At 41.4% G+C, this 24,915-nt stretch overlaps 2 protein-coding genes across 2 annotated transcripts; both read right to left on the bottom strand.

Moving 5' to 3' along the window:
* Positions 1 to 1,148: 1,148 nt before the first annotated feature.
* On the bottom strand, positions 1,149 to 5,298 carry COPRS (coordinator of PRMT5 and differentiation stimulator). The gene is made up of 4 exons (XM_062011171.1): positions 4,936 to 5,298; positions 4,097 to 4,184; positions 3,343 to 3,582; positions 1,149 to 1,318 (listed from the first exon to the last, which is right to left on the bottom strand). Exons 1-4 carry the CDS (start codon positions 5,296 to 5,298, stop codon positions 1,149 to 1,151), a joined length of 861 nt encoding a protein of 286 aa, XP_061867155.1.
* Positions 5,299 to 6,521: 1,223 nt separating this feature from the next.
* On the bottom strand, positions 6,522 to 17,186 carry UTP6 (UTP6 small subunit processome component). Its single transcript, XM_062010766.1, has 19 exons — positions 17,078 to 17,186; positions 16,886 to 16,970; positions 16,287 to 16,328; positions 16,108 to 16,200; positions 15,444 to 15,491; positions 14,798 to 14,861; positions 13,975 to 14,093; positions 13,325 to 13,402; positions 12,873 to 12,954; positions 12,215 to 12,296; positions 11,454 to 11,635; positions 10,665 to 10,744; positions 9,925 to 10,002; positions 9,575 to 9,754; positions 8,793 to 8,873; positions 7,861 to 7,970; positions 7,709 to 7,775; positions 7,347 to 7,419; positions 6,522 to 6,761 (listed from the first exon to the last, which is right to left on the bottom strand). Exons 1-19 carry the CDS (start codon positions 17,167 to 17,169, stop codon positions 6,604 to 6,606), a joined length of 1,794 nt encoding a protein of 597 aa, XP_061866750.1. The 5' UTR covers positions 17,170 to 17,186; the 3' UTR covers positions 6,522 to 6,603.
* Positions 17,187 to 24,915: the final 7,729 nt, after the last annotated feature.

Raw genomic sequence — 24,915 nt, 5'->3', positions numbered from 1 at the left:
ACTGATGAGTCAATTATAGTCATGGGTACTGTGCTCTAGCACCAGTTGGTATCATAAACACAAAGCCATCAAAAAGTTCTTCAGAGAGAAGGGATTACTGAAACAAGAGCATTATTTGAATGTTATTGTTACTCAAGTGATCAGCCATTTAGGTACTTCATTTGAAACATTTCCTTTCATTCCAAAGCAAAGGCAAGACGAATATGGTTCTAGTTCCAGTTCTTCTCTTGGAGACTTTATGGAGGTAATTTGTATTCCCATCTCCTCATTTGCCACAATACAAACAACAACAAAACAAACATAACAGCAGTCTCAGGAACTCTAATCCACTTCTGTTCACAGGACATAGAGATTATATACTGCAAGACACTATGTGAGTGTCATCACATGTCCAATGTCACATGAGAATGTTATAAGGACAGCTGTGAGACTAGAGGATAATATGGTCCTATACAAGGATGCCTGATGTGAAGAAATCTTTGGTGGGAGGCAGTGTTGTGCACCCAGCATTCCTCCTGGATGCAGCAGGCCCTGCTGTATGTCCACATGTGTATTTGCAAAATGTGTATCACAGATTTTTACTTCTTTTACACTGAAATACATAAAAATAAAACCAAGACAACCCATTCTGTATTTGTCAGGGATAATTTTGTTAAACACCAGTATATGGAATAACAAACTGCAACACAGAAATACAACAGAGAAGTTGGAGGGAGGAAGAGTTTTTTTAAAGCTATCTGAACCAATCTGACAGCATCAAATGGAAAGAAAACTACAAGTTACACAGATTTACAGAGATCAGCATGTCAAAACTGGCAAAGCTGGGTAAACAAGCTGAAGTTTAGAAATTAAATACTTCCTCTCAAGCAACTCATTAGCAACAACATAGATCTATAAAATACAAACAAAAAGTCCAGAAATGCAGTCAGTGACCTTAGAGCTACCACCAGTGCTCTGTGGTTTCCAGAGGTCAAGCATGGTTCATTTACAAACAGCTCAGAAGCAGTCTAAGCAAAACTTTGGAGATGGTGTAGCATTTCTGGCCTTAGGCAGAACTCTGCAAGCAAACCAAAGGACTTGACATAACTCAAGTAGTGAAGAACACAATCCAACTCAGAAGACAAACTTAGTTCTGACCAGCGTCAACCTCATTCATCAGCATCATCAAACTGGCCAAACACCGTCACTCTAACTGGTGGTGTAAAAGCAATGCAAGCTGCATGGTGACAACCTGGGTTGTAAAATGAATCTTCTTGCCATGAGTATGAGGCCAAAAGATTATTTTCCTGAAAGCTTCCACAGTGGAGATCGCCATCATCTAAAGAAGATCAAAGAAAAGATTTAAACCATGGGAGATACTTAGAAAACTGGTGATATAGCATAGCAGATGATCTTGCAGGTCTACAGCATCTTCCAGCTAACTATGTCAGTTGGAACTGCCAACAGTCATGAAATAGACCTGCCAACAGAAAGCTGACTTTGGCAACATTTTCATTTTCAGGAATGAATGGCCTTACCACAGAGGGAAAACAATTTTCCAGAAAGCTCAATGATATAACTGGATTCAGAACAGGCAACACCAACCCTTACACTGCACACACTTCTACATTTTCTCCAGGCATAAAGGGCTCATAAAACCATTACTTTTATTTCCCCTCCTGCTTCCTGCTGATTCCATAAGCACATCCCAGGCAGGAGCCCTCCAACCTCTTTAAGAACTGGATAGAAGAGTGGGATCCTGTAAAAGCAAACTCTGAATGTTTCCACTAGGCTAGAATTAAGCCTAATAAGCCTGATATTTAACCATCTTAGCACAAAATTAGGGCAAAGTCCTTTATCAGAAGCAAAAGATTTCTAGCAGCAGACACTGAAAGGACTGAGCAAATGAAAAGCCCTAGAGTATGGGACAGCAGAGGACCCAACATAGTATATCCATGTCAACCTTCCAGTAGCACTGCCAAGCCAGCCATCAAACCAAGCATTTTTAAAGTTTTTTTAAAAGTCATTAAATGACCAACCAAGTTCATTTTTAATTTGTAACAGTTAGTAACTCAGACACTTGTACTCAGTATCCTTCACAAGCTCCTGAATCCCATAACCATAGCTTTCTTAGTTTGGAAGGATTTGAAGAGCATAAGCTACAGGTACAGGTGAGTTAGTTGTATGAAGAAGACAACTTGTGACAGTTACAGTAAAACAAAAAAAATAATAACAAATCCCATAAATTTGAACAGATGAGAGACTGAAAGGAAAGGCCAGGATAGAAGAGAGGGAAACATCTGAAAAGGAAACAGATTTTTTCCCGAGCTTGCTGAGTGTGGAAAAAACTCGACTGTATTTCCATTTAAAAATCAGAATAATTTTATAGGAAGGCTGCAAAAACTTTCCCACTTCCTCTGTTACCAAACAATGGAACTTGAACACAACAGCCATTTATGGAATTAAACAGAGAACTGATGTATCCAAAGCAAAGAAAGGAATGTTTGTATTAATTACAAAAGATACACAGTAATGAGAAGAAAATGGAAATGGTACTATTCTGCATCAACAAAGACACAGCAGGTCATCAGCCGCTGCTGGCTACACTCCATCTACTTGTTTTACCCTAACATACAGCCTGCAAAAGGGAAGACTGGGACTCTCAATTCAACACCAGTCACCATCAAACAGCTTACAAATCAAATTACTCTAAAGATATGGATGAAACTGCTTCAGTCCATTGCCACCTTTGTCCATGCACAGGCACAACCATTTAAGGGGATCAGGCTTAAAAAAAACCAACATAAACAAAAAACTTACCACAAAACAAATAAAGCCCTAACAGAACAAAAAACCAAACACAACACAGCAAAAATAAACATACAGCAAAAGCAACAACAAACCATGCTCAGAGACTGAGCACTTGCACTGCCTGCTCTGTAGAGGCATAACAGTGTACAATCTGAATTAATTTTTTCAGGAGAAAGGAAGAACTCATTTTATACAAATAAGTTAGATTCCTACATCCCATGTACCTTTCTCTTCTGCTTCAGAACAACAGACACACTACTGAGACCTAGCTTCTCCAGAGAAACTCAACACACACATACAGTTCATCTCCTTACCATTCAACACCCTAAGAATTCAATTGCACCAGCAAGTTACATGTGAACTTCACAACATTGCCTTTAAATCCTGTATTGGACAATGAAGTTATACATTCCAAATCCATTAGGTCAACAAAACCAAACTGCTTCCCAAAACAGAACATGGAGTTACTTCAACATATTCTCCTGCAAAGCACCTACATCCAAACACATACTAACCAAAACTCAAATGAAGCACAAGTAAATTTGTACTCACCATAAGGACTACATTCAGAATCTTCCAACTCTTTATCCCAGTCTTCCAGCTCAGAAGAAGTTTGCAGCTTTGAAAAAGTTACTGCCACAGGCATACTGGAGACTTCACCATCCAGATCTTCCAGGTCACCAGAGTCAAAAGGAAAGCCACTGACATCACCTTCATCATGACAGGTATCAGAGAATTCACTTTCTTCAAACTCACTATCAAGTACATTTGGAATATTCTTCAGCAAATATTCTAAAAACAATAAAGAGCCAACAGATATTTAGGAATTAAAGAGGCATGATTAAATACTCAGCATGCAGTAATTCACCCAGGTATATAAATGCACTGACTACAAATCTAATTATAATATATGCAATTCCTTACACTACACCTTACTACTATCACTAGAGTGTTGTTTCAGATGCTTGTGATATTGGCTTGCTCACAACAATACCCCAAATCAGGATCTTCCAGACTTTTGTAACTAGGGCACATGACCAGCACTTTTGTTTCATTACATTCACCTGCTGGTATTTATAAAAAGTAAGTATGCTGAAAAATCACAGCTCTAGTTAACAACAACAACAAAGATTTTGTAGTATTGATTAATTACTCTTGCCCTTAGGGATACACAAATATCTACATGGAAATAATTTAATGCAGCAACCGTAGAGACATTTCCTATACACCACCAGAGTTTTAAGTATTTTTCCTCAAGCAGATTGTAAATTTCATTACTCACCATCTGCTTTGACTTTAGACTTACCTTTTTGGGGCTTCCAGGTCATAGTTTCTCTCTTATTAGGAAGCTGTTCTTCATCAAAGCTTATGGAATCAATGGCAGCAGCCATCACCTATGAGACAGTTTTAAAGAACCCTTTAAGCATCTTCCATTGATGCCTTCAAGGAGGCTACTGCATTTGAGCATTTCTGAGCCCTTCAGCCAGATCTGTTTGTTTGCTGCTTTGATGAATCTGAGGTTCTTAGGACAGATAGGCTTTTGTTTCAGAAAAGAAATCTGCTGAGGGATAGCTCATCCCTACTGCTACCATCAGTGATCCCAGGCAGCTGCCAACACAGACCTGCCAGTCTCCTCAGTTACTCCATAATCCTGCTGCCACCTTTACTTTTGGGAGTGAGTCCCAAAACTGACTCAAAATGTGCCCATTTGGGAACAGTAACAGACTGTGAAAACTGCAGAGGCAATGAAGAGACAAGAGAACACTCATCTCTTCACTATGACTATGGTCCAGCCACCTCTGAGGAGCTGCCACATCAAGGAGCCAGGAGAGGGACTGACCCTGCAGCAGCCCGGAGGAGCTGGAGAAAGAGGGCAGATGTGCAGCTGGAGAGCAGAAGGGAACACCTCAACTGGTCTGATCAGGGAGAGGAAAAGTGACTTATCCCCACTACTTCTACAAGAAAGACGCCTTTCGCTGAAGGGCAGCCCCAGTCCATAGCGGAGGCTCCCAGAGCCGAGCCCAGCGCGCCTAAGGCCGGGCCTGCGGTGGGACGGGCAACCGACGAGCAGGAGCTCAGCGTCGCCCGCTTCAGGCAACCCCGCAGCCCCGTGCCCCGCCTCCCGCCCCGCAGGAGCCCCCACACCTGCCAAGGCGGCGGTGCCTCGTGCCGCGCCATGTCGGCCGGCGGGGAGGGAGTGCCCGGCCGCGGCACCGCCGTAAGGAGACTCCGTCCGTCCGTCCGTCCGTTCCCGCCCTGGAGAGCCGCTCGCGCCGGGCCCTCAGCGCCGGGCCCGGGCGGCAGCGCGTGCGCCCCAGGCAGCCAGCGGCCGCGGGCACCGCCAGGCTCTGACGGGAAGCGGCTGCAGCTGAAGCCGCGGAACGCCGCGGCTGGTTCCTCGGCACCCGCAGGCCGCGGGGCTACGCGGTCGGAACGAGGCACGGCGCGAGGGCAAGCGGCGGCTTCTGCCTCAGCCTCAGGGCGTGCGGCGCTGCGACCTTTCCACATCCCCCTCACCCTGCAGAGACCAGCGCTCCCCGAGCCTTTGGAACACACAATGCGTCACTTCTTCCATTGCCGCTGGAAATGGTGCCCGGTGAGAGGAAAACAACAACTAAACCAAACGCAGAAAAAACAAAAAGGCAGAGAAATAAGATGTAAGAGTTGTGAAGAGACACCTTCACACTCGGGCAGTTGTATGTAAAATGTCACGGCCTCTCCAGACTCTGGCTTTTTAATCTGGCCCACAGATAACCCTCTCCTTTAGGCTTCATGCTAGAAGCAAGCTCAGGGACAGCACCTGCACTGAACAGATGTGGCAGGTGCTCCACAGACAGCTGTGTGCCTTTGGGAAGTGAAGTCAGCAGCAAGGAACCAGGATCTGTTTCAGAAATGGCTGAGTTGGACTTCAAAAAAACCCAACAAAACCAACCAAACAAAACCCCCAAAATAACAACAAAATCCCCCAAACCTGTACTTTGCACTTCAAAGCTTTTTGTGGAGAAGCAAGACAAGTGGTTCAGGGAAGGAACAGGCAGACAGGGTGTAAGAGGGCTGATTACCCACACACAAAACAGCTGAGAACCCTTGAGGAGTCAGATGAAGGCCTGGCTAAAAGCTTGGGAAACACAGAGCAGGATGGACTCCAGGCATCACAAAAACTGTGTTCTAACAGGCTGTTGCTCCAAACCTTGTTTCCTGCTAGTCAAAAGCCAGTGCAATTCATTGCTTCAGGAGCTGCAGTTTCTACTCATGTGAAATCTTAAAGAAATATTTTTATTACCATTATGTCACCCTTCAGTCAAAGAAATTAAGGGGAACCACTGCTGCATGATTCTCTACTTTCCCTGACATGCTCTTGGTCTAAGGGTAGGAAACAGTAAATAAATATCACGTTACAGATTGTGTCAACTAAATTGACTAATAAAAAGAGGAACACCAGAGAAACAAAGATCTCCCACAGGTTTAGTTTCCATGGAGTGTTTTTTTGCATTTGTGTGCTGTAATGTTAGTCTTCCAGAGTGTGAAAGCTGAGGCATTATGACTATTCCATCTGAAGGTTTAGGCAAGAGGCAGTTTGCTCTCAGAAGTCTCACAGATGCCTTTGTTTTCTCCTCTAACTGTGCATTTGAAGTCACCACTGGCAGAAGCAACACTGGAAACAATTACAAGGGGGTGGACTACAATATCTTTTTCCACATATGCAAGAGTGTAAAGAAGAGACACTTGAATAAGGTTCAGGAACATATTTACTTTTGTACAAAGAAGTTTAAAAAAATGAACTGTCATCTTGTAACTATTTATAGTTTTTGTTCATAAATGTCCAGTTTGCAATAAAGTGTATTTGGAAACAAAGTCTTCCACCAGGTCTCCCTGCAACATCTTCATAGCTCGCCAGTGAATGCTCCCACAGTTTTCTGGTTTGCCTTGGGGATGACTTAGCTCCTCTTTGATATAATCCAGCCAGAGATCTTAAAAGAATACCAGAAGTTCTAGTTAGACTTTGATTGGATATTACTTAACATACCAAGACTTAACCTAGAAACACTCTTTTTGCAAGTGCCCTTGATGTTAACTCAATGAGGTTTCCATAGTGAAACTACAAGCTCCTACCCTGGCAGGACCAAAACCCTGGGTTCTATCCTCAGGTGAAACAGTGATTACTTAAGAAATAAAGCAGCAATAATTGAGCTGTTTATTTCTCAATAGGAACACCACAGAAATCTTAGCATAGAAATAAATTATCAAAATACTCTTAAATCTATGAATAAAAATATAGCTCAATACGATTTGCAAATCCAAACTAAAGGTGATAAGCATCTCTTATGCTAGCTCATGTCAAAACCTGGTTGAAGCCATCCCACTGTGAACAACGACCCTGGACTGAAAGTGAAGGGTCACTGCAGTGTCATGCACTTAATGGCACAGAAGAAATAAGCTCCACTCTGCATGACAGCAATCACAAGGGCAGAACAACCAGCTACCTTTTGAAATGGATGGAAATAAAAGAGGCAGCACCAAATGAATAACTAACTAACTACATAAAATTCCCTTACCAGAATCTGTTGAACCAAATTCTCTCAAGGCACGTTCATAGTATTCTCTCAGATGAAGCATTTTGCAAGATTCCTAACAAAGGAAGGTATTAAAAGGCCATTTATTTTGTACAGAAGTGAGTCTGCAGCTTGATTAGATTCTTACAAAGAAAAAGAGTCATGGTAATTACACGCACACACTGCCAAAGATTAGTTACCATGGAACTTGGGTTTGTATTACATGCTATGAATCAACTTTAGAAGACAATATGACCTGATCACAAACAAATGACTGCACTCCTAAGCCCTCCATTTCCTATTTAAATCCAGTTAGAAATGTATTTTAGAAACCCAAGACACTAATCGGATATTCAACAACTTACTTGCTGCTTTTCTATTTGGATCATCTTCCTGAAGAAGTCAAGTGAAAATGGACGATTTTCACACACGCTGAAATAAAAATACAAGTAACTTTAGACATAAGCCTTTTAACATAAGTCCCAGAACAATCAGGTTTGAAGGTTTTATTTGTCACCTGGTAAAGACTCTTTTAACTTTCTTATAACCACCATTTCTGTAAGTCCAGTCAAGATACTTTTCTTTCATAGTCACAGACTCAGCAGGAGTTGTGGCATGTAAGGACCTCTGCAAGTTTAAAAGGAAGGAAAAAAAACCAAAACAAAAATGACAAAAAGGAAAACAACTCCATAAGCTGCAATTGTAAGGCAACAAGAGAGAGGAAACCAAACAGTACATTCTCCCTAATTAGGCATCTGACATAAAGCACATCTCAGAAGTATTGGACAAAAGCATCCCAAATGTATGAGAGACAGCAGTAGGTAACACATATCCAGTATTCTTCTAATTAAAATATCAGTTGTAGCCTAAAATACATAATAGTCCACACAGCTGGCAAGTGTCATTTCCCTAACATCCTTCCTGCAGAGGGTTTCCAGTGCTCTACAAACAACTGACTTGAAACTTCCACCTGAAATACGTGTTTTATGTTGTAAATAGGGAGGAAAACCCCACAACCCAACAGGACAGGCAAAAAGGAAACATTTTGCCCTAAGCTATTTAGAGAATTTACAGTGAGATTGAAGTCCCAATTTTGTTCTTGAGGTTTCTGTAACAAGACCAATGGTTTCACAGAGACAGGAAAATTCTCTTTTCCATGTTTAGACAGGAAAACAGAGCAAAAATTCTAGACCATGAAGTCCAAGAGAAGTAAGAATCCATCATTGCCTTTGCTCAATCTAGACATCTCAGAGGCATGGCTATGACATCTGTGCTTGTGAGCCTAATAACCAGCTGATTTTTTGACAACATAGAGAGTTCTACTTCAAATTCTTTGATATCAACACATCCCTGAAGAAACTGCAGTGTAAAACGTTTGTTCCATCCACACACATTGTTCCCAGGTATTTACACATGATCATAAAAATTAGATTTCTATTAGCCAAGTACCTGGTAGAGAGCATCTGTGTCTTCCTTGCTGTTTGTGCCTTCACTCCATTCCACCCACAGGGTCCATATCGGCAAAGTGCCCTACAAGGTAAGCAGATAAATCAAATGATGAAATACAGGAACTATGAACAGACAGCAACACATCCATCAGGTTCTATATTACAGGCCCTACCAAAAATGTCCTTTAGACATAGCTATCAGAAAGACAGGCTGCACATTAAAATAACTTCTTGTTTCCTTCTTCACTTAGAGGACAAATACTCCTTAGCTAGACAGCTGCAAGACATGTTGCCAGGGATGCAAGACAAGTCCTGCATCACTGAACACTGCAGTACGAAGGTAACTGCCAAGAATAAGGAGGAAAGAAACAATCACCCCTTTTGTTGCCTCTCCTCACTCCTTATGCCTCAGCTTTGAAATGAAACAGTAAGAGCACAAAGCTAATTCAAGGTTTAAAGTATCCCACACACAAACAATGCATCAGGACAGTGAAGACAAGGAAATACTTTTTCCAAGCAAGATGCAAAGAATAACAGCTTACTGCTACAAGAGGATGCCAAATGTCACCTGTGAGCATTCTGACCTTAAAACTGTGAATATGAAGTGAATTTACAATCCCCTAATGCTCCCGAGTGCCATGTGCATGTGAAACGTCAAGTTCTTAATTTTTACCTCAAAACCAGCTTGGGATTTTGAATGTTTGGTAAAGGGAAAAAAAAATCCCAACTCTCTAATAAATACCAGAGGTTTCCAGCATGCAAGTCCATAAACCCAGCACAGACCTTAGATTTCATGTGCTTCACAGCTTCTTCAAAACACTGGGTCACACCATCACTCTTCAGTTGGATCAGCACCTGCAGCCTCATCTGCCACATTTCCACCGACTGGCTGAAGCGCTTCGTTGCAGCTTCTGACACCTCTGCAGCCTTCTCAGAGAGGCTGGACTCCAGTAACAGTTGAAGCTAAAATCCAGTAAATACAGCAAATCACCACAAGAGATTTGTAACACCTTGTTAAAAAGCAAGGCTTTGAATGCAATATTGCCCATCTTTCTGTCTACTCAAAATGGCAAAGACGAGCACACAGCAGTGCCAGACAGTCTCATGATCAATTTTTCTGTGACAACTCTCACCCACTGCTTATAGAGAGCTTCTGGCAGCAAACTGGATTCATGGGCTCTGCTGAACACACTCAGTGTCCTCTCCAGCCTCTAGAAACAACAGAAGAGAAAAGGTCATGAAAAGAAGTGTTACTCCTGCATATACCCGATCCCAGCATTACAAGAAGCCCAGTGGGCACCTGAACTACATTTCTTCTTTAAGGAGCAAACAAACACCACAGCAATGTTCTTTTACTGTTTTAAAAGGGAAGCAACCTGCACCGGATTAGTTAATTCACTGAGTCATACTCAAGCACAGATGCATAATTAAGGTGCCCACATGCCAGCACCAAACTTTTTTCAGACTTACTTGCAAGTGTCATTTTAATTCACCCTTCTCTGGAGAAGGACAGGTTTCAGAGAATCATAGAATAGCTGGGGTTGGAAGGTACCTTTACAGGTCATCTAGTCCAACCCCAAGGTTTGTAGGCGTATCAGTGACTATTAGTGAGTTTGCACTCTTAATTTCTATCCTAAGAGACCACTGTACTTAGGTGGCAAGGCAGGTTCATGCCCAAGTTATGTTCAGGCAGGCCACATGTCAACCTGACAGTAAAATTCATTTGCTCTCAGATGGAGGGTAAATGTTTTTTAATGATGACCACAGGTTAGTATTTCTGATGTCAAAATACGTTTGCTCCTTGTTTGATAGATTACAGAAGTCAGCAAAAACAGGGATGATTTGTTACTATGACTTCCCAATAAGCTTTTACCTTTTGCTTTAATTCTCCACTGTTGGTCTTCCTGTTATATCTCTCTAAGCAAAAAGTGATGTAGTATTTCCACATGTCCTCTGTAGAATCAAAGGCATAATAACACACTTTGTAGAATCACAACAGTAAGCACAATCATGTCTTTGATGACTACAGAGAATCTAAACACTAAGTGTTAATGCCATCTTTGTTTCAAAATATTGTATTATCAAGAGGCCTTACATTTATGAGATCAACACTGAAAAATGGCTTCCCAGTACAAGCTGCAGACAGTAAAACTCTTTAAAAAGAGCATCAAGCTTTTAGTTCAGCTGAGGCTTCAGCACATGCTGTCACAACTGATGTTCAGTGCATCCTGTGCCTGTGATGGCCTCCATTGAAAGTAAGGACAATAGACATTGAAGCTGGACATCCACTCCACTTGCAACTCAAACATTGCTCACTCACAGACAGCCAGCAATATACTTCTACAGGTTTCCTTTTCTTAGGAGTTTTTTTCTACTGGCAACTTCCAAAGCAGTATTCATCTGTGAGCTTCTATTCTGCTCACTGGTTAAGTCACATTAATAACAGTGAACAAGCAACAAAAAGCACTTGCAGTTAAGCAGGTTGAGAGCATAAATGCATTGGAAAATAATTCAAATAGAACAGATCCCAAACACGTAGCCTCTGAAAACTGCTTGCTTTCTCTTATGTATGGCAAAGCCTGACAAGACCTACTTCAAAGCTTTCACAGAATATGGTGTGCTGAAGTAGCAGGAAAAAATGTTAAATTGCAGAGCTTTTCACCTGTTGGGACTGCTCTCAAAGCCTCATCAAAGACTGCACAGCACCGTTCCTCTCGCTGGGTCATTTCAGATACTTTCATCTGTTTTGTGGTGTGTTCTGTGGACTGCAGGGACCCCAGCTCCAGCTCACGACGGGCCATGTAGTCCCACGTAAGAGGATCATCAGCGTACTTGGTCTGCAAACTAAACACACCATCAGTGTAATAGCCCCCAGTTGCTGTGCTACTTTTGCAGGTATGTTTTAGAAGGGTTGTTACATTCATACAGAAATGTACTTGATTTGTAAGTAATCAAATGCCAGAGAAAACGTCTTTTATCTTTCCACAAGAAAAAGACAAAATATAAGCCTATTTTGTGGTTTTTATTTAATATGGATATCCTCCAGTGGGCTAGTCAGGAAGCTTTAAAGGGAGGAACAACTGGAGAAACAAAAGATGCAAAAGAATCACAAAGTACACTAGGAAAATCCACAGTTGCCCCAGTACATTTATAGAAACAAAGCGTAACAACTATTCAGTGACAAATTTATTTCTCTAAAATTTTCTTAGCAGCTTCTCCAAGCCTTTTCTGAAGTCAGAAAAGTCAGTCCTTTTCTAAAGAGCATACCTGCATGTTCTTAAAGGATTTCTCATAGGCCTTAACAGTCCCTTTCCCTAGAGGAACAGCTTTTAACTGTTAACTTGTCAACCCATTATAAATTGGAAAAGTTAGGAGAACATGTTTCTTAAAAACAAAACAAAACAACACAAAGGCACATCTCACCTTTCAAGAATTTCTTTTTGCAAATCTTGGGTAAAACCAAAGAGCTTTGCAATAGAAAGCACAGCCAGATGAAACTCAACACCTAAATTTCAAGAAGAGAAAAAACAAAAACCAAACCATCAAGTGGAGTATTGCAGTCACCACACTTCGCATTTCTCTATCATTGCAAGCTTTTGTAGAGACACAGGTAACATTTAAGAGTGTCCAGATAGACAATCTTTTCTATGAATCTCCATTTTCTACCCATATGATAAGCCAAGTGTTAGAATGTTGATTCTTCTTTGTCACTAGTGCTAGATAATTAGTTGCGATCAAATGTTCAGAAAAAACAAAAGCAGAAAGGGTGTGTAATTCTGAACTGTCCTCCCTTTGGTTTTTAAAACAAACATTTTAAGTCTGTAAGCCCAGCTCCTAAGCCACTTCAGCCCAAAAGGTGCTGTACTGGAAAGGGTGTCAACCTGCAGGACAGTGATGAAATCAGAACTACCAGTGCTGTTAATGTGTACTTTGATATTATCTACTTTCAACTGAAGAACAGTATATCTGAAAATATCTTAAGTGTGTACATTGGAGCTCAGTCTATCTGTATTCCCTATTGGAGAGCTAAGTTAAAAGTGAAAATGTTCCTACTGACTAAGTACAAGAAGCTTTAAATCACCTTTAATTTTCTGAGCAGCATCCCTGTAGACTATGCGAGCCATTTCCCCATTGAGAATCTCTTCAGAATAACTGAATTCCCCCTGCAACACCAAGCACAGCATTGCTGAAAAAATAGTTCTCAGATACTATTTTTGCAAACATGGAGAAAACATCAGAAAATGATATTGTTTTCTTCATCTAAATCTATGTCTGATTTTGTAAGTCAACTAAAAGAATTATGAGATAAGTTTAGCTACTCCTTCCTATGCAACAAAAGACTTCATTAGTACATGATTTTTCTTTACATCTGTATTTCAGTTGAACACTTGAAAACCTTAAAACAGGCACAAGACACAAACAAAAACTTTCTCCAAGCTGCTGTTGAAAAAACTGTTAGCACAGATCTCTTGAAACTGTACATTCAAATGTGTGACATGCAAGCAGACAATCTCTTAAGTTTAGCAGACCTACCAAGTCCATCTTTGCTTGTTCAAATGCTTTCTTCTCCTTCCTCTGTTTTTCAGCATGCATCAGCTCCATTCTGAAATACTGCAAGAGAGAAAGAAATGAAATTATTGTAGAGATGAGGACACATCATAAAACATCTAAGCCCACAAATCTGCTAAAACAAGCCCTACATGAGGAGATACAGATCAGGACTTTGCCAACATCCCACAGGTGTCCAAGAGCCTTGCTTTGTAAGTTTGTGCATATAGCTATCTGCCCTACATATTCCCTCAGGAATTTCCCACACCTAGAAATTGCCACTTTCTAGTCATTCTTTGAACTTTCACTTGCCCTCAAAAAAACCAATGTTCCCTAGCAAAGCCAGGGACACCAGATCTAATCCAGAGAACTATGACCAAGTAAGGCTTACAGCACTTAAAAAGGGAATTCTGCCACATTTATTTGTAAACAGTGTGAAATCCTCACTCTGTGTTCATAAATACAGGATTTGCTAAACAACTGCTAAGTAAAAAGTACTACATGTTCCCAATAACATATCCCCACTGAGGGCAAAATAACTTTTTTCCAGTTTTCTAAGACTAATCTGAGAAGGATGCTGAACTGATTTGCCCTGACTGATCAAATATTTGTTTGTAGAACACCTGGGTACTCACTTCTTGATAAAGTTTTGAGCACTCTGGATGGAAGCGCAAAGCACGAAGGAACAAGTGTCTCGCACTTTCTGATGAGAGTCGTGTCTCCATTTCCCATTTAGCTGCCATTATCCACAGTGCTGCAACAGATGTTTCAAATAAATTCATTTTACGGCAAAGAAAGTGGCTGGTTATGAGAAGCCCTTTTGACACTTCTCTCCAGGATTCACAGGTCATTTTTGTTTGATGTACCACCCCAACAAGAGCTCAAGAATGCAATATGGAGCCCCGGCACGGGCTACCCAGGGAGGGTGTGAATTCTCTTCTTCTGAAGGTTTCCACATCTGCCTGGACACATTCCTGTGTCCCCTGATTGAAGGGAACTTGCTTTAACAGGGAGTTGGATTGGATGATCTTTAGAGGCCCCTTCCAATCCCCACCATTCTGTGACTCTAGGATCTCCCATGTAAAACCAAGTTAAAGGACTAAAAACTAAGCAGATCCAGGAAGATGAATATGGTACAGCTACAGATTCAAAGATGTACCATGATGTCTTCAAAGGCCCAAAAGCAGCCACAAGTATTCAAAACCTTCTACCACCAAAGCATTTACCTAGTCCTCAGTCTACGTGGGAAATGATCATTCAGACCGTGGGGACTCCCCCTTGACATCACTCTTGAGTGCTCAGTACAATTCCTGTCAGGGCCCTTCTCTCTGAAGTAACAGCAAGGCAAAGAGAGAAGGGACTTTTATCTCATTAGCTTGAACTAAAATCTCTAAGGCTTGAAACCCACAGTCTACAATCTACAGTCATTTAGGGATCACTTGCCAGTGTTTTATTTACCTGGTTTATTGGAATGAATGGCCAACAGCGAAGAAAACACTTTACTAAGCTGATGTTTCGCATTCTGTAAAAGAAGAAGCTTATTACCCACTCTAGCACCAAACTGAACCACCAGCACCAAAGTTTCATTATGAAAGGTTACAAATTGTAATAGGTTTGTACTGGAAAAGAGACTTCTCTGCTACTTTATCTCCAGTAAAAAGGTTCTTGTATTTCTTCAATAGTGACCAGCTCTCAAACGTTACCAGATTAGAATAGCACAGGTAAACCTTTCTGAATTTCACAGCTAACACAAAGGTTGCCTAAGTCACAAACCCATGGGCTCACTGACCATTTTTTAGGGAAAGGCTGCATTTTTTTTTTTTTTTGGGGGGGGGGGTGCCACTTCCATTACTATTATAAGGTCACCTTCTACAGTTCAGAAAGGACAATAACTACGTGCTCATAATAATGTTGAGTCAAATTCTACTCTTACACACACTAGTGAAAATCACAGACAGCTCCAATAATGCTATCAAAACTATTTCAGTATTATAGTATGTGGCAGTAAAGTTTCTACCTGTCATGTAATTCAAGTTTTAGATACCTGATTAAACACTAATCCAGTATTTCAACTCAGATTAAGAGTAGCATTTTAAAAACTCACCCATTCCTTGCAAAATGCAACATGTGAAAGCCAAAGCTGGACATCTTCCTGTTGGAAATGCAAGGGGGAGAGACTCAATATTACGACAAGACAAGCAAAAATCACTTGCACATTGACAAGCAAACATTACACCCTTGGTGCAACAACTTGGCATGTAGAAGGAATTTTGAATCTCAAATTCACCCTCTCCTTTTTTTTTTTCTTTCAGATTCTCAAATTCATGACAAAACATGTGCAGAAAAAACAGCCCTCTCATCTCAAGATACACCCTCGCAGCCTCTCCAATCACATCTACAGTACACTGAACTGTAATAGAGCACACACTGTAACAGCTCCTGAGGCATCTCATTTAGGTTTTATCATTCAACATATCACGATAATCTTTTCCCAAAGCAACTGAAAGCTCTCTTCATTCTGTTTTCAGTCCTTGCAAGCAGACAAACTTTGCAATATGTGGCTCTAGACAGTTGAGGACTAATGACTCATAGAAAAATACTTATGTCTGACGTGAATGATGTGCATCCAGACTACTGATAACTGTAAAACCAAACATTCACTTAGTTTTTCCTACTATGTTCTCCTGCATTACTTGATGGCAATGCTATTTAGATAATTTTATATACAAAAAAACTACTTCTCAGTCTGACAGTACAAATAAACTCACCTTCCACTTTCCTGTAGCACGGTTGAAGAGGCTATGGACTCTATGCAGAATTGAGCCCTCAATTTCATCCTTCTTAAACGAATACCCAATGCGCTAGGAGCACAGGAAAAAAGCTTAATTTCATTGCAATAGGAAATTTGGCATAAAGTATTTTGTGATATAAGTAACTATAAACTTACTGCTCTTCTTTTCTTGATCAGTTCCAGCAGATGGATTTCATACTAGAATGGGAAGAAGAATACATTTAGAAGCACAGGAAAAGCCAGATAACAGTAAGAAACAATAAAAAACTATCAAGGTTTTTATAGCTCATAAGTGGACCATAGAAATTACATCCAGATCCCTACATTTCTAAGGCTGAATGAAACTAAGCTTGAATATTTGTATAGCACATGATATTTCAGACTTGAATTGTTAGCAGCCCATATTCCTTTAATCATAACACACAAGCCAAACTTATAACACTACAGAAAATTGGCTAGACTTTACTACAACTTGCACAGCACATCAGAGAACTGGGGTCTCTGCATCCCCAGAGAGGAAAGAAACTACAGGAAAAGTCACAGGAAAGAAGGCTCTCTCGTCCTCAACTCAGGCACCAATTCTCGACTGTGCTTTATGCTGTGGTGTGTTTTACGAGCGAACACTAGGCACAAGGTGAGGAGAGGCCGCAAGGAGCTGTCTGCTTCCTACGTGAGCCCCTACAAACCTACTGAATTTCTAACTGAGCCGCACCTACCAGGCAAGCCAGCACACTCTGCTCACCACAGAAGCCTACCTGAATATAATTAATAAAATCCTCCTTCCGAAGCGCTCTCCGCTGTATCTTGTACTCCAGAGCCGAGGCCTTCCTCAGGACGGCCCTGAGGGAAGGGGAAATCAGCGAGAGGGGCGAGCCCGGCCGCGCCATGTGCGCCCGCTGCCCCTCGCCGGACACCCGATCCCGCCGCCGCGGCCCCGCCTGCCTCACCTGACCTCCGTACGCGTGAAGAGCCCGACCCGCTCCAGCTGCTCCAGCTCCGGGACGCGGTCCTCCAGGCGCTGCTCGATGCGCTCCGCCATGGCTGCGGCAGCACACGGCCCTCACGCGTGCGCGCGCTCCCCCGCCACTTCCGGCCGCGCCGCCCGCCGCCTCCCGGGGCCGCGCGCGGCTCTGCCGCCCCCTGCCGGCCCCTGCCGGCCCCGCCGCGCCGCGCCGCGGGCGAGGGGCGAGCTCACAGCGCTGACCGCAAAGCGGGACCCCTGCGGGAGCGGGGCGAGCCCTGCGGCTAAGGGAAGGTCGGCCCGAGAGCAGGGAAGAGGGTGAGCTGCAGCATTTCAGGAAGCACAGAAAGGCGGAGTGCAGCTTCCCCACGCTGAGGCGATGCGCCGCACCGAGCCAGCCCCGGGCCAGGGGACATCTGCCAGAAGCGTTGCAGGCACGCTGCTTTCTCGTGGGATTCCGCTTCAAATACGTGTTATCCACACCAGTATCTTCTGCGTTTGCTTTGAGGTGACCCCGCTGCCGCTGGGCTGGTAGCAGGAGGTGGAACGTCGCCCTCAAATCTGAAAGGCTCTGGGAGTGTAACTCTCTCCTGGAGGCAGAGGCAGGAGGTGTCTGTGAAAAGGCAAGCAGAGGGGATGATGTGGCAGTGGGCAAAGGGACTTTGAGCACAGCATTTTTCATATATAACATCCAGAAAAAGAGGTGTGGGTGACCTTTCCCTTTTAACGTAATAGAACTGCTTAAAACGTGTTGCCAAGTGCAGAGCAAGAACCTGAGCAATTTACCTTAGTAAATACACACATAACCCAAAACACTTTTCAGCTTTTCACTCTGATGTGAAATTGTGAGGCTATTCTCCAAGAAGTGATCAAACAGGAAAGCCACCAAGAAATGGAGAGGCACCAAGCAGTCAACAAGACCAAAAGCTACGGGCTACTGCCTGCAGACCTTGGTGGCTGAAGCAGCTCTGCATGGCAGCTGTGTCGTGCAAAGCAACTCCTTAACCCACCTCCCAAGGACAACAGCAGCTCCCAAGTCTGCTATCCACCCTGGAGGCTCCCATGTCCAACACTGAACTGCAAGCCACAGGCTGTGGCTGTGCTTAGTACTACCAATTCCCCTCTACACGCTCACAATCTTCACAACAGAAATGGCAGATGTCAGTCATTACCTGGAAACCTCTGGCAAATTCCGTTTCTGTGCTCTTGCTTTCCTCATTCTTTAAACACTATGCTCTCCTTTGTCTGAAAACTACCAGTAACTGCAAAAGAGAGACACAAACATAAACAGAGTCTTCTCATGGAACTTGATGGTTGATCATTCTATCAGTTTGGAAACACTGTTTTGGGATCAACTTACACCTGCACTTTGTGGGAAACCTGGAAACTCAAAACCTGCCATCAAACAATCCATGACTTTTTTAAGGCAGATGAGAGAGAAGTCTCTGTACCCTAAGGGGCAACAGCATCCTCTACCTTGAACTGTGCCTCCAGGAGAATTCAGTCTTATCACAGGTCTGTGGCTCATGTGAGTTCTTCGCATGCTACCCACATACCAGTAACAATGTGTGTCCCACAATGCCTCTTGGGGCATTAAATCCCTCGTTAGCCCTTGTCAAAGCACCACAATGTCAGCTGATAGATGCATATAGGCATGGCACAAACCACGCCATCACATGGGACCCATCACAGTGAGACTCAAAGGCAGAGAGAATGGTGTGCACCAAAACAATAGATGCCCCAAGTTCCTCGTTTAGGGGTCTAGTATTTCTACTCAAAAACACACGCACAGAGTAGCACTAAGAGTTCAAACACTGAACTTGTTGATGACCTCGTGGGATTACTTACAAATAAAACAGATCACAAACTGATTGAAAATATTTTCTGCCCCCTTAGCTGTCCCTCCTTTCCTGTAAAAGTGCAAACATAAAAATGCCTTTCCTTTTCTTCCCCCAGAAAAAAACAATCCTTAGAACAATTAACATAACGGACTGTCAGAAATGTTCAAAGCAAAGTGACAAATGCAGTGAGTGGCAGCAAAGCCCAGCCCGACCCAGCAGAACACTGCATGCTGGATTTGTCATGCAAATCAAAATGGAACCTGACATGCTCTTTGTTCATTTTCCTTTCAAAAAATCTACTTTAAATGCCTCCCATGTGCCTTGTTTTGGAAGCTGACATTCCAAATGCATCAGTGCAAATTAAGGGAGGGATCTGTTACCAATAAAGACATTGCAATACAGAGCTTCAACAAATCTTATTGGGAAGACTGGAGAGAGAACTGCTGCAGCCTGCACCTGTAGGGTCACTGAATTTGCTGCTGCTGCTTCATTTATGAAGTCTCTTTCGAAAAAACTCCATCAGTAGGTCCTTGCAGGAGAAATTCTGGCAAGTTTTCACAGCTTATATAGATTGTAGTCAGCAGGCATGGATACATTGTGAATTAGGAATAATAAGGATGGTTTTGCTTTAAGCCTTGTCTATATTAAAATGCGTGATAGTTAATGTGCATAATACATTAGAAATTGATTTATATATAATCTTATTTATTTCTGCTATTTTACTACCTGAGTGCATAAACAGTTTTTCAAAGATGCCACTAGATACACAGTATTTTACATTTAACTTACTCTAGATGAAGATGCCTTTTAAACAATTAGAGTGATGTTCTGACCTCAAGAAAATAATTGGGAAACTGCGACTGACTTCAGCTGAGCCAGTGGTTCGTCCTTAGGGACACAGTTTTAACAAAGCCCTCAAAGCATATATTGAGCACATGGGGCTTTGGTTTAAAAGTATATGAACACATCTGTTAATAAAGCAGCTTTGAATTCACTCTCAAAAATAGACTAACACAAACTTAGGACTATATTAACTTCCCTAGTTTTGTAATTGAGAAAACGTACGTGACGATTTGGCTTCGCCTCTGCCAAACCCATCCTACAAAAATGCTATTTTTTCCATTCTGATAAAGAAACACTCATCTTTGTCAATGGATTGTTTTACTCTTACAGTTGTTGGCTCTTAGCCTGCAGCATTAGATCTGAATGCTACCTAGAACTTCATTCACTCATTTATCTTCAACTATTATTAGTTAAAAAAACCCAAATATTTTCATTCAGTGCCTTGACAGAACTATTATCTGACAATTTATTCCTTATATACAGTCTCTTAAAAAGGCAAGACTTTTACTTTCTTCTCTGCATTGGCTCTGAACTTGAATTTTTATGGATCAGATTTTTCTTCCTACTCATTTTGAGGCATTCTGTTTCTTTCAAGTTTCCCCAAGACCTGAATATCTATATAGTGGGAATTTTCAGTGAAGAGAATGATGTCTCTGGAATTGTTTCCTTGCCAATTCACATCTGGTACTCAGTACAAGATCCATCTGTTTATTCAGAGTCTCCAGGGGCTTGTGCTGTAGTGACTATAAGGATGCCTTTTAATTTGATTTTGTCATTTGGCTGGCTAGTAAGTAGTTGACAGGCTGTCTGAATGCAGCAGGGCAGTTACAACTAGTCAGTTGTCATATTCTAAGTTGCCATTTCGTAATCCAGTGGAATGCCTGTCACATTTCAACAACTTAAAACTGTTATCAGTCATCTCCTGCATACACCCAAATTGTCAACACCACGAAATGTATTGCTTAGTTACCTTTCACTTAATATTATTTCTTGCACTTGTACTTAGGATTGCTGCCAGAGCTCTGGAGAGCAGAGTCATGCTGATCTTTATTTACCTCAGCAACCTGTCTAGGTTTGAAGAGTAGGTGAAATTGTGGCATGGCCTTAGGTGACCTAGCTGTATTATAAATAACAAGCTCCTATCTTTTAAATACAAAGATGTCAGTACCAGCAGCAATTAAACTTTGGCATGCCAAAGAGCATAAATTATGCCACATATAGATTTATTTCTCCTTCCAAAAAATGGGATTAGGATTGGTCACAATTTGCCTCCTGCTGTGCTTCTCACCTGCTTCTGTGGAGGTGTGCTTAGTGTGGTAAAAGTACTTTGACCACAGTCATGGCAACAACCAGTAAAACTACCTCTGCAGTATGGCTGGTCCAGATTATAGTGTGTAGACTCATATATCCCAAGCAGCGTTCTGAAAACCAGATAAACTCTTGTAAAAGCTCTCTGAAGCAACCTCTAGCATATAAACCCACAGATAACAGTTCACTTTTGTATGAAACACTTGGATAAGGTCTTCCATGTATGAGTTTTATATAATTGTGCTAATTGGACACCAGTTTCTGCCCTGATCTGCCCATTGAAGTAATTGCTGATGATAAAATTAAAAATTCTGATCTTAGTAACCTGTTTTGGTTTAGCCACAGGAGAAAGAATTGATCCTTGTTAAAACTTACCCCTTACTTAAGGTGGAAATTAATTTGTTAACTAATTAACTTCAAGTTTCATTTTACTATCTATTGACATATTCTTTGATCCTCCTATATCTTTATTTTTGATAATAGCCAGCTTTTCATAATGCTTTTGAAACGATTCTGGTATTTTTAATCCACCATCTAAACACTAAAGACAAACACTACTGCTAAAAAGCCACCAAGCAAAACTAAATAATTAACTGAACATCAGGAAATAAATTTCACTGTAAAAGAGTAACAAAAAATACATTAAAACATCACTAAGAGAACTCCAAGGAACAACTCCTAAGCACATACCTCTACTAAGAAATAATGACTAATAATTATCATTTATTGTTCACCATGTGAATGCAGAAGGTAGTTGAGCCCATGGTGCAAAACATACTCTGCATTTGGTTTTCACTCTCTCCAGTAAGTCAAGACACTAAGCAACCTACTCACTGAGAGCTGTGCATTGTGGGTGCAGTAAGATTCCCTGAGGGCCAAGTTCCTTGAGTACTGTGCTCCTGGCATACATTTGAACAGCTCTGTACAAAAGAAGTCCCCAGCCAAAGACATGAATGAGAATCACAAGTGGCTGCTCCGTCAATCTTCCACACGTACTGCATTCACAGCTACACATCCGAATACTTGCATTGCTCTGTAAGATCTCAGCAAGATCTCAGCTCTTCCTTTTGCCATGCTTCATCTCACAGGAAAGTTTTTCCTCTTTTCTTAGTTCCCTGCTTATAAAAACAGAGCACTACTAGACATTAACATGCAGAAAAGCAAACTGAACCTGAGAGCTCCCACCCCAACAGCAATCTGATCCTGCCATCCTAAATATACCCAGGACTGTGTCTACTCGCTCTGTTCTATGACGCTGTTACCTAGAAAGCTCCAGCTACTCCCTTTCTCCAGTTGCACTATTACCCAGGCTCTGTTTACAACAGATCGGGAAAACACAAAGTGGGAGTTAACTTTTGCTTCCAAAGTAGTTAAGGAAGAGTAGCTAATCTAATAATTTCCCTGGCCTGTTACTTGTGATCGACATTGAATCAGGCTGAAAGTTAAGAATATGAACTGAAAAATGAATTCATAAATCTTGCAGATTAAATTAACTCAGGATCTAGTGAAGTTTAGGTAAGTGAAAGAAAGGGATATCCCTGAAATGGAACTGCTTTAGAGTACAGTGATCCAGCTGTGGGACCCACACATGAAGTATTTTTGTTTGTCTCAGTTCTACAGCATTTGTACATTCTCATATCTCACAGAAAACCTGGGTTTGGTGGGCTGGGCCATGAGTGGGAAGAAGAATCTGGAAGCATGAAAGCAGGAAGAAGTGAAGTTTGTAAGGAACCACAGAAGTGGAGTGCTTAAGGTCTCTTCCATACTAGAAGAGAATTCTTCCATGAATTCCACTGAACTCATTAGCTTGAGGCCAAAACAAAGAAATGCAGAACACTCCTGTGGATTTGTTATTCTCAGCAACACTCTGATTAGCAAACTTAAGTTCCTTACCAATGGGATATAATAGCACTCCCTAATAAACACTGACACTGGCTTTCGCGATGATCTGAACTCATAAGCCATTTCTAGACAAGACTGACCCAAAGTTTATATTCAGCTATTAAGCACTACTCTTTTGTTCCAAAGATGGATTAAAAATGAAGTTCTCAAAAGGTAAGCTGTATCTGTAACAGTATTTAGTTAGTAACAATACAGACAGACCCATGTTTAAAGATGTGAGGAAAACAGTGTAATTATATCACAGAACTTTCATTTAGACAGAGCTCCAAATATACAGGTATTTATTTCCCCTTTTAAAAAAGGATTTACCTTGTAAATATTCCTGTGCTGAGAGAAAGTAATTTAAAGGTCTGGAAGGTGTAAAGTTAAGTAGTATGGCTGCAGGGGTACTACAGGCAGCCAAGGAAAGGGTGGAACTATGAAATGAAGCAAAAACTTATACAGTGGTATAAAATGTGCACACTTTTTCCTACATATCTGAAGAGGCTAAAATGGCTACTGTTTAGCCTTTCAAGATGATAGGAATGGTGAGTACCTACAGACTGCAAAAAGCCTTGGGAAAAAGAGATTTAGAAGCAGCATATGCTTTTAATCTGCAGAAATCTGATCTTTGGGATATCAAACACAAATCCCACTAACAATACATGAAAATAAGAATGGATTGGCCATGTCAAGATATAAAATATCATAGAAGCACTTCTGCCAACTACTTATGCTTTCACTGACAGGGGTTTGTTCCAACAGTGCTCCCGCTTTTGCAAATGATTGTTTCTTCCATTTATCATAATAACTGTCCTTTTCTGCATTATGTTAGGATATTTTCTATATTTATAGCAAAAAAAAACCCACTACTTGTCATCTTTTACTTTTCTGAATGTTGTGAGCTGATAAATTGCAAGTGTATTCCACCCTTTGTCCTTTATTTTAGACTATTAGAAAACACATTTTCACTGGCTATGCAGAGACAATGTCATTTGCTACAAACACACAACCTCTTTCTGTTACCTGGTGTGTGTGTATATACGTTTTTTTTTAAAGTTTATTTTTTTAAAAATAAATGCATCTGTAAAATAAATATGGGTCTAAATTGCCAGGCAGGTCAAGGACATAACAGTCTCATGCCACAGCTCATTTCTTCTGAAGAAATGATGATTTCCATCTCTCTAAAAAGAAGTATTTATTTTCTTCCAACTGTGCTAAATTAATTGAAGTTACTTGCTATTTTATGCCCTGTGCTCTTTTCAGCCATCCATACTATGAAGTCCCTTTACTAAGGAAAACAGGCTCAAGCTATGAAAGCTTTATTGTTTGGCAGCCAGAGAGCTTCCAGAGAGCTCATACGCACACATTTTGTGTTGCCCTGTGCTGTCATGGCTAGAGTCTTGTCCCTTATTCCTCTGTTCACAAGAAGATCCTACTCCAATGCCAGGAATTAATTGCTTAATTATCTTTCTTACTCCTGCTTGGAAAGTTGCCCTCTGGCTCCTCCTCCTGGTTTTGAAATTTAGGATGAGCCAGCAGAAGCAGCAGAGGCTTGTGAACAGTAGGGTGGAATCAGGAATAGAATTTAGGGAATAAACAAATTCCAAGGACAAAGTTACAGCTATACAACATTTAGGAGCCTTTCTAACACATCCGGCAATATCTCAAGATCAACCTCTGATCACCTAAAGATGCTCTTCATTTGGGGTACTATGGCTATCCAGCCTATGAGTTCAGAAGACTGGCAAATACCCAGTGCATCAAAAGGGAAGAAGCTATATCGAAGGTAATCAGAAATGTACAGTGAACCAAACATTGCTGCTGCCAGTAAGTAAAGACATATTCAGCAACAACAAATGAGTGGCTGTAGACAAACAGAATTGGAAATAGAAGAAGAAACCGGAATATTAAGAAGAGACAATTATCAGTAGGAAAAAGTGTGTAACTA

Source organism: Colius striatus, chromosome 18, assembly GCF_028858725.1.
Source record: "Colius striatus isolate bColStr4 chromosome 18, bColStr4.1.hap1, whole genome shotgun sequence".
Taxonomy (NCBI): Eukaryota; Metazoa; Chordata; class Aves; order Coliiformes; family Coliidae; genus Colius; species Colius striatus.
The sequence above is the reverse complement of the archived record's forward strand: the minus strand, read 5'-3'. Positions and strand labels throughout refer to the sequence as shown.

Excerpts from the sequence above, each read along its gene's own strand:
- UTP6 (XM_062010766.1), bottom strand. The coding sequence starts at position 17,169 with ATGGCGGAGCGCATCGAGCAGCGCCTGGAGGACCGCGTCCCGGAGCTG. Across the intron at positions 15,492-16,107 it reads GTGCTACAGGAAAGTGGAAG|GAAGATGTCCAGCTTTGGCT; the intron begins GTGAGTTTATTT and ends CATTTCCAACAG. Across the intron at positions 11,636-12,214 it reads CAAAAAGAAATTCTTGAAAG|TTTGCAGACCAAGTACGCTG; the intron begins GTGAGATGTGCC and ends TGGTGTGTTTAG.
- COPRS (XM_062011171.1), bottom strand. The coding sequence starts at position 5,298 with ATGTGGAAAGGTCGCAGCGCCGCACGCCCTGAGGCTGAGGCAGAAGCC. Across the intron at positions 3,583-4,096 it reads GACCTGGAAGCCCCAAAAAG|AATATTTGCTGAAGAATATT; the intron begins GTAAGTCTAAAG and ends TATTGTTTTTAG. Across the intron at positions 1,319-3,342 it reads TTCTGAATGTAGTCCTTATG|ATGATGGCGATCTCCACTGT; the intron begins GTGAGTACAAAT and ends GATCTTCTTTAG.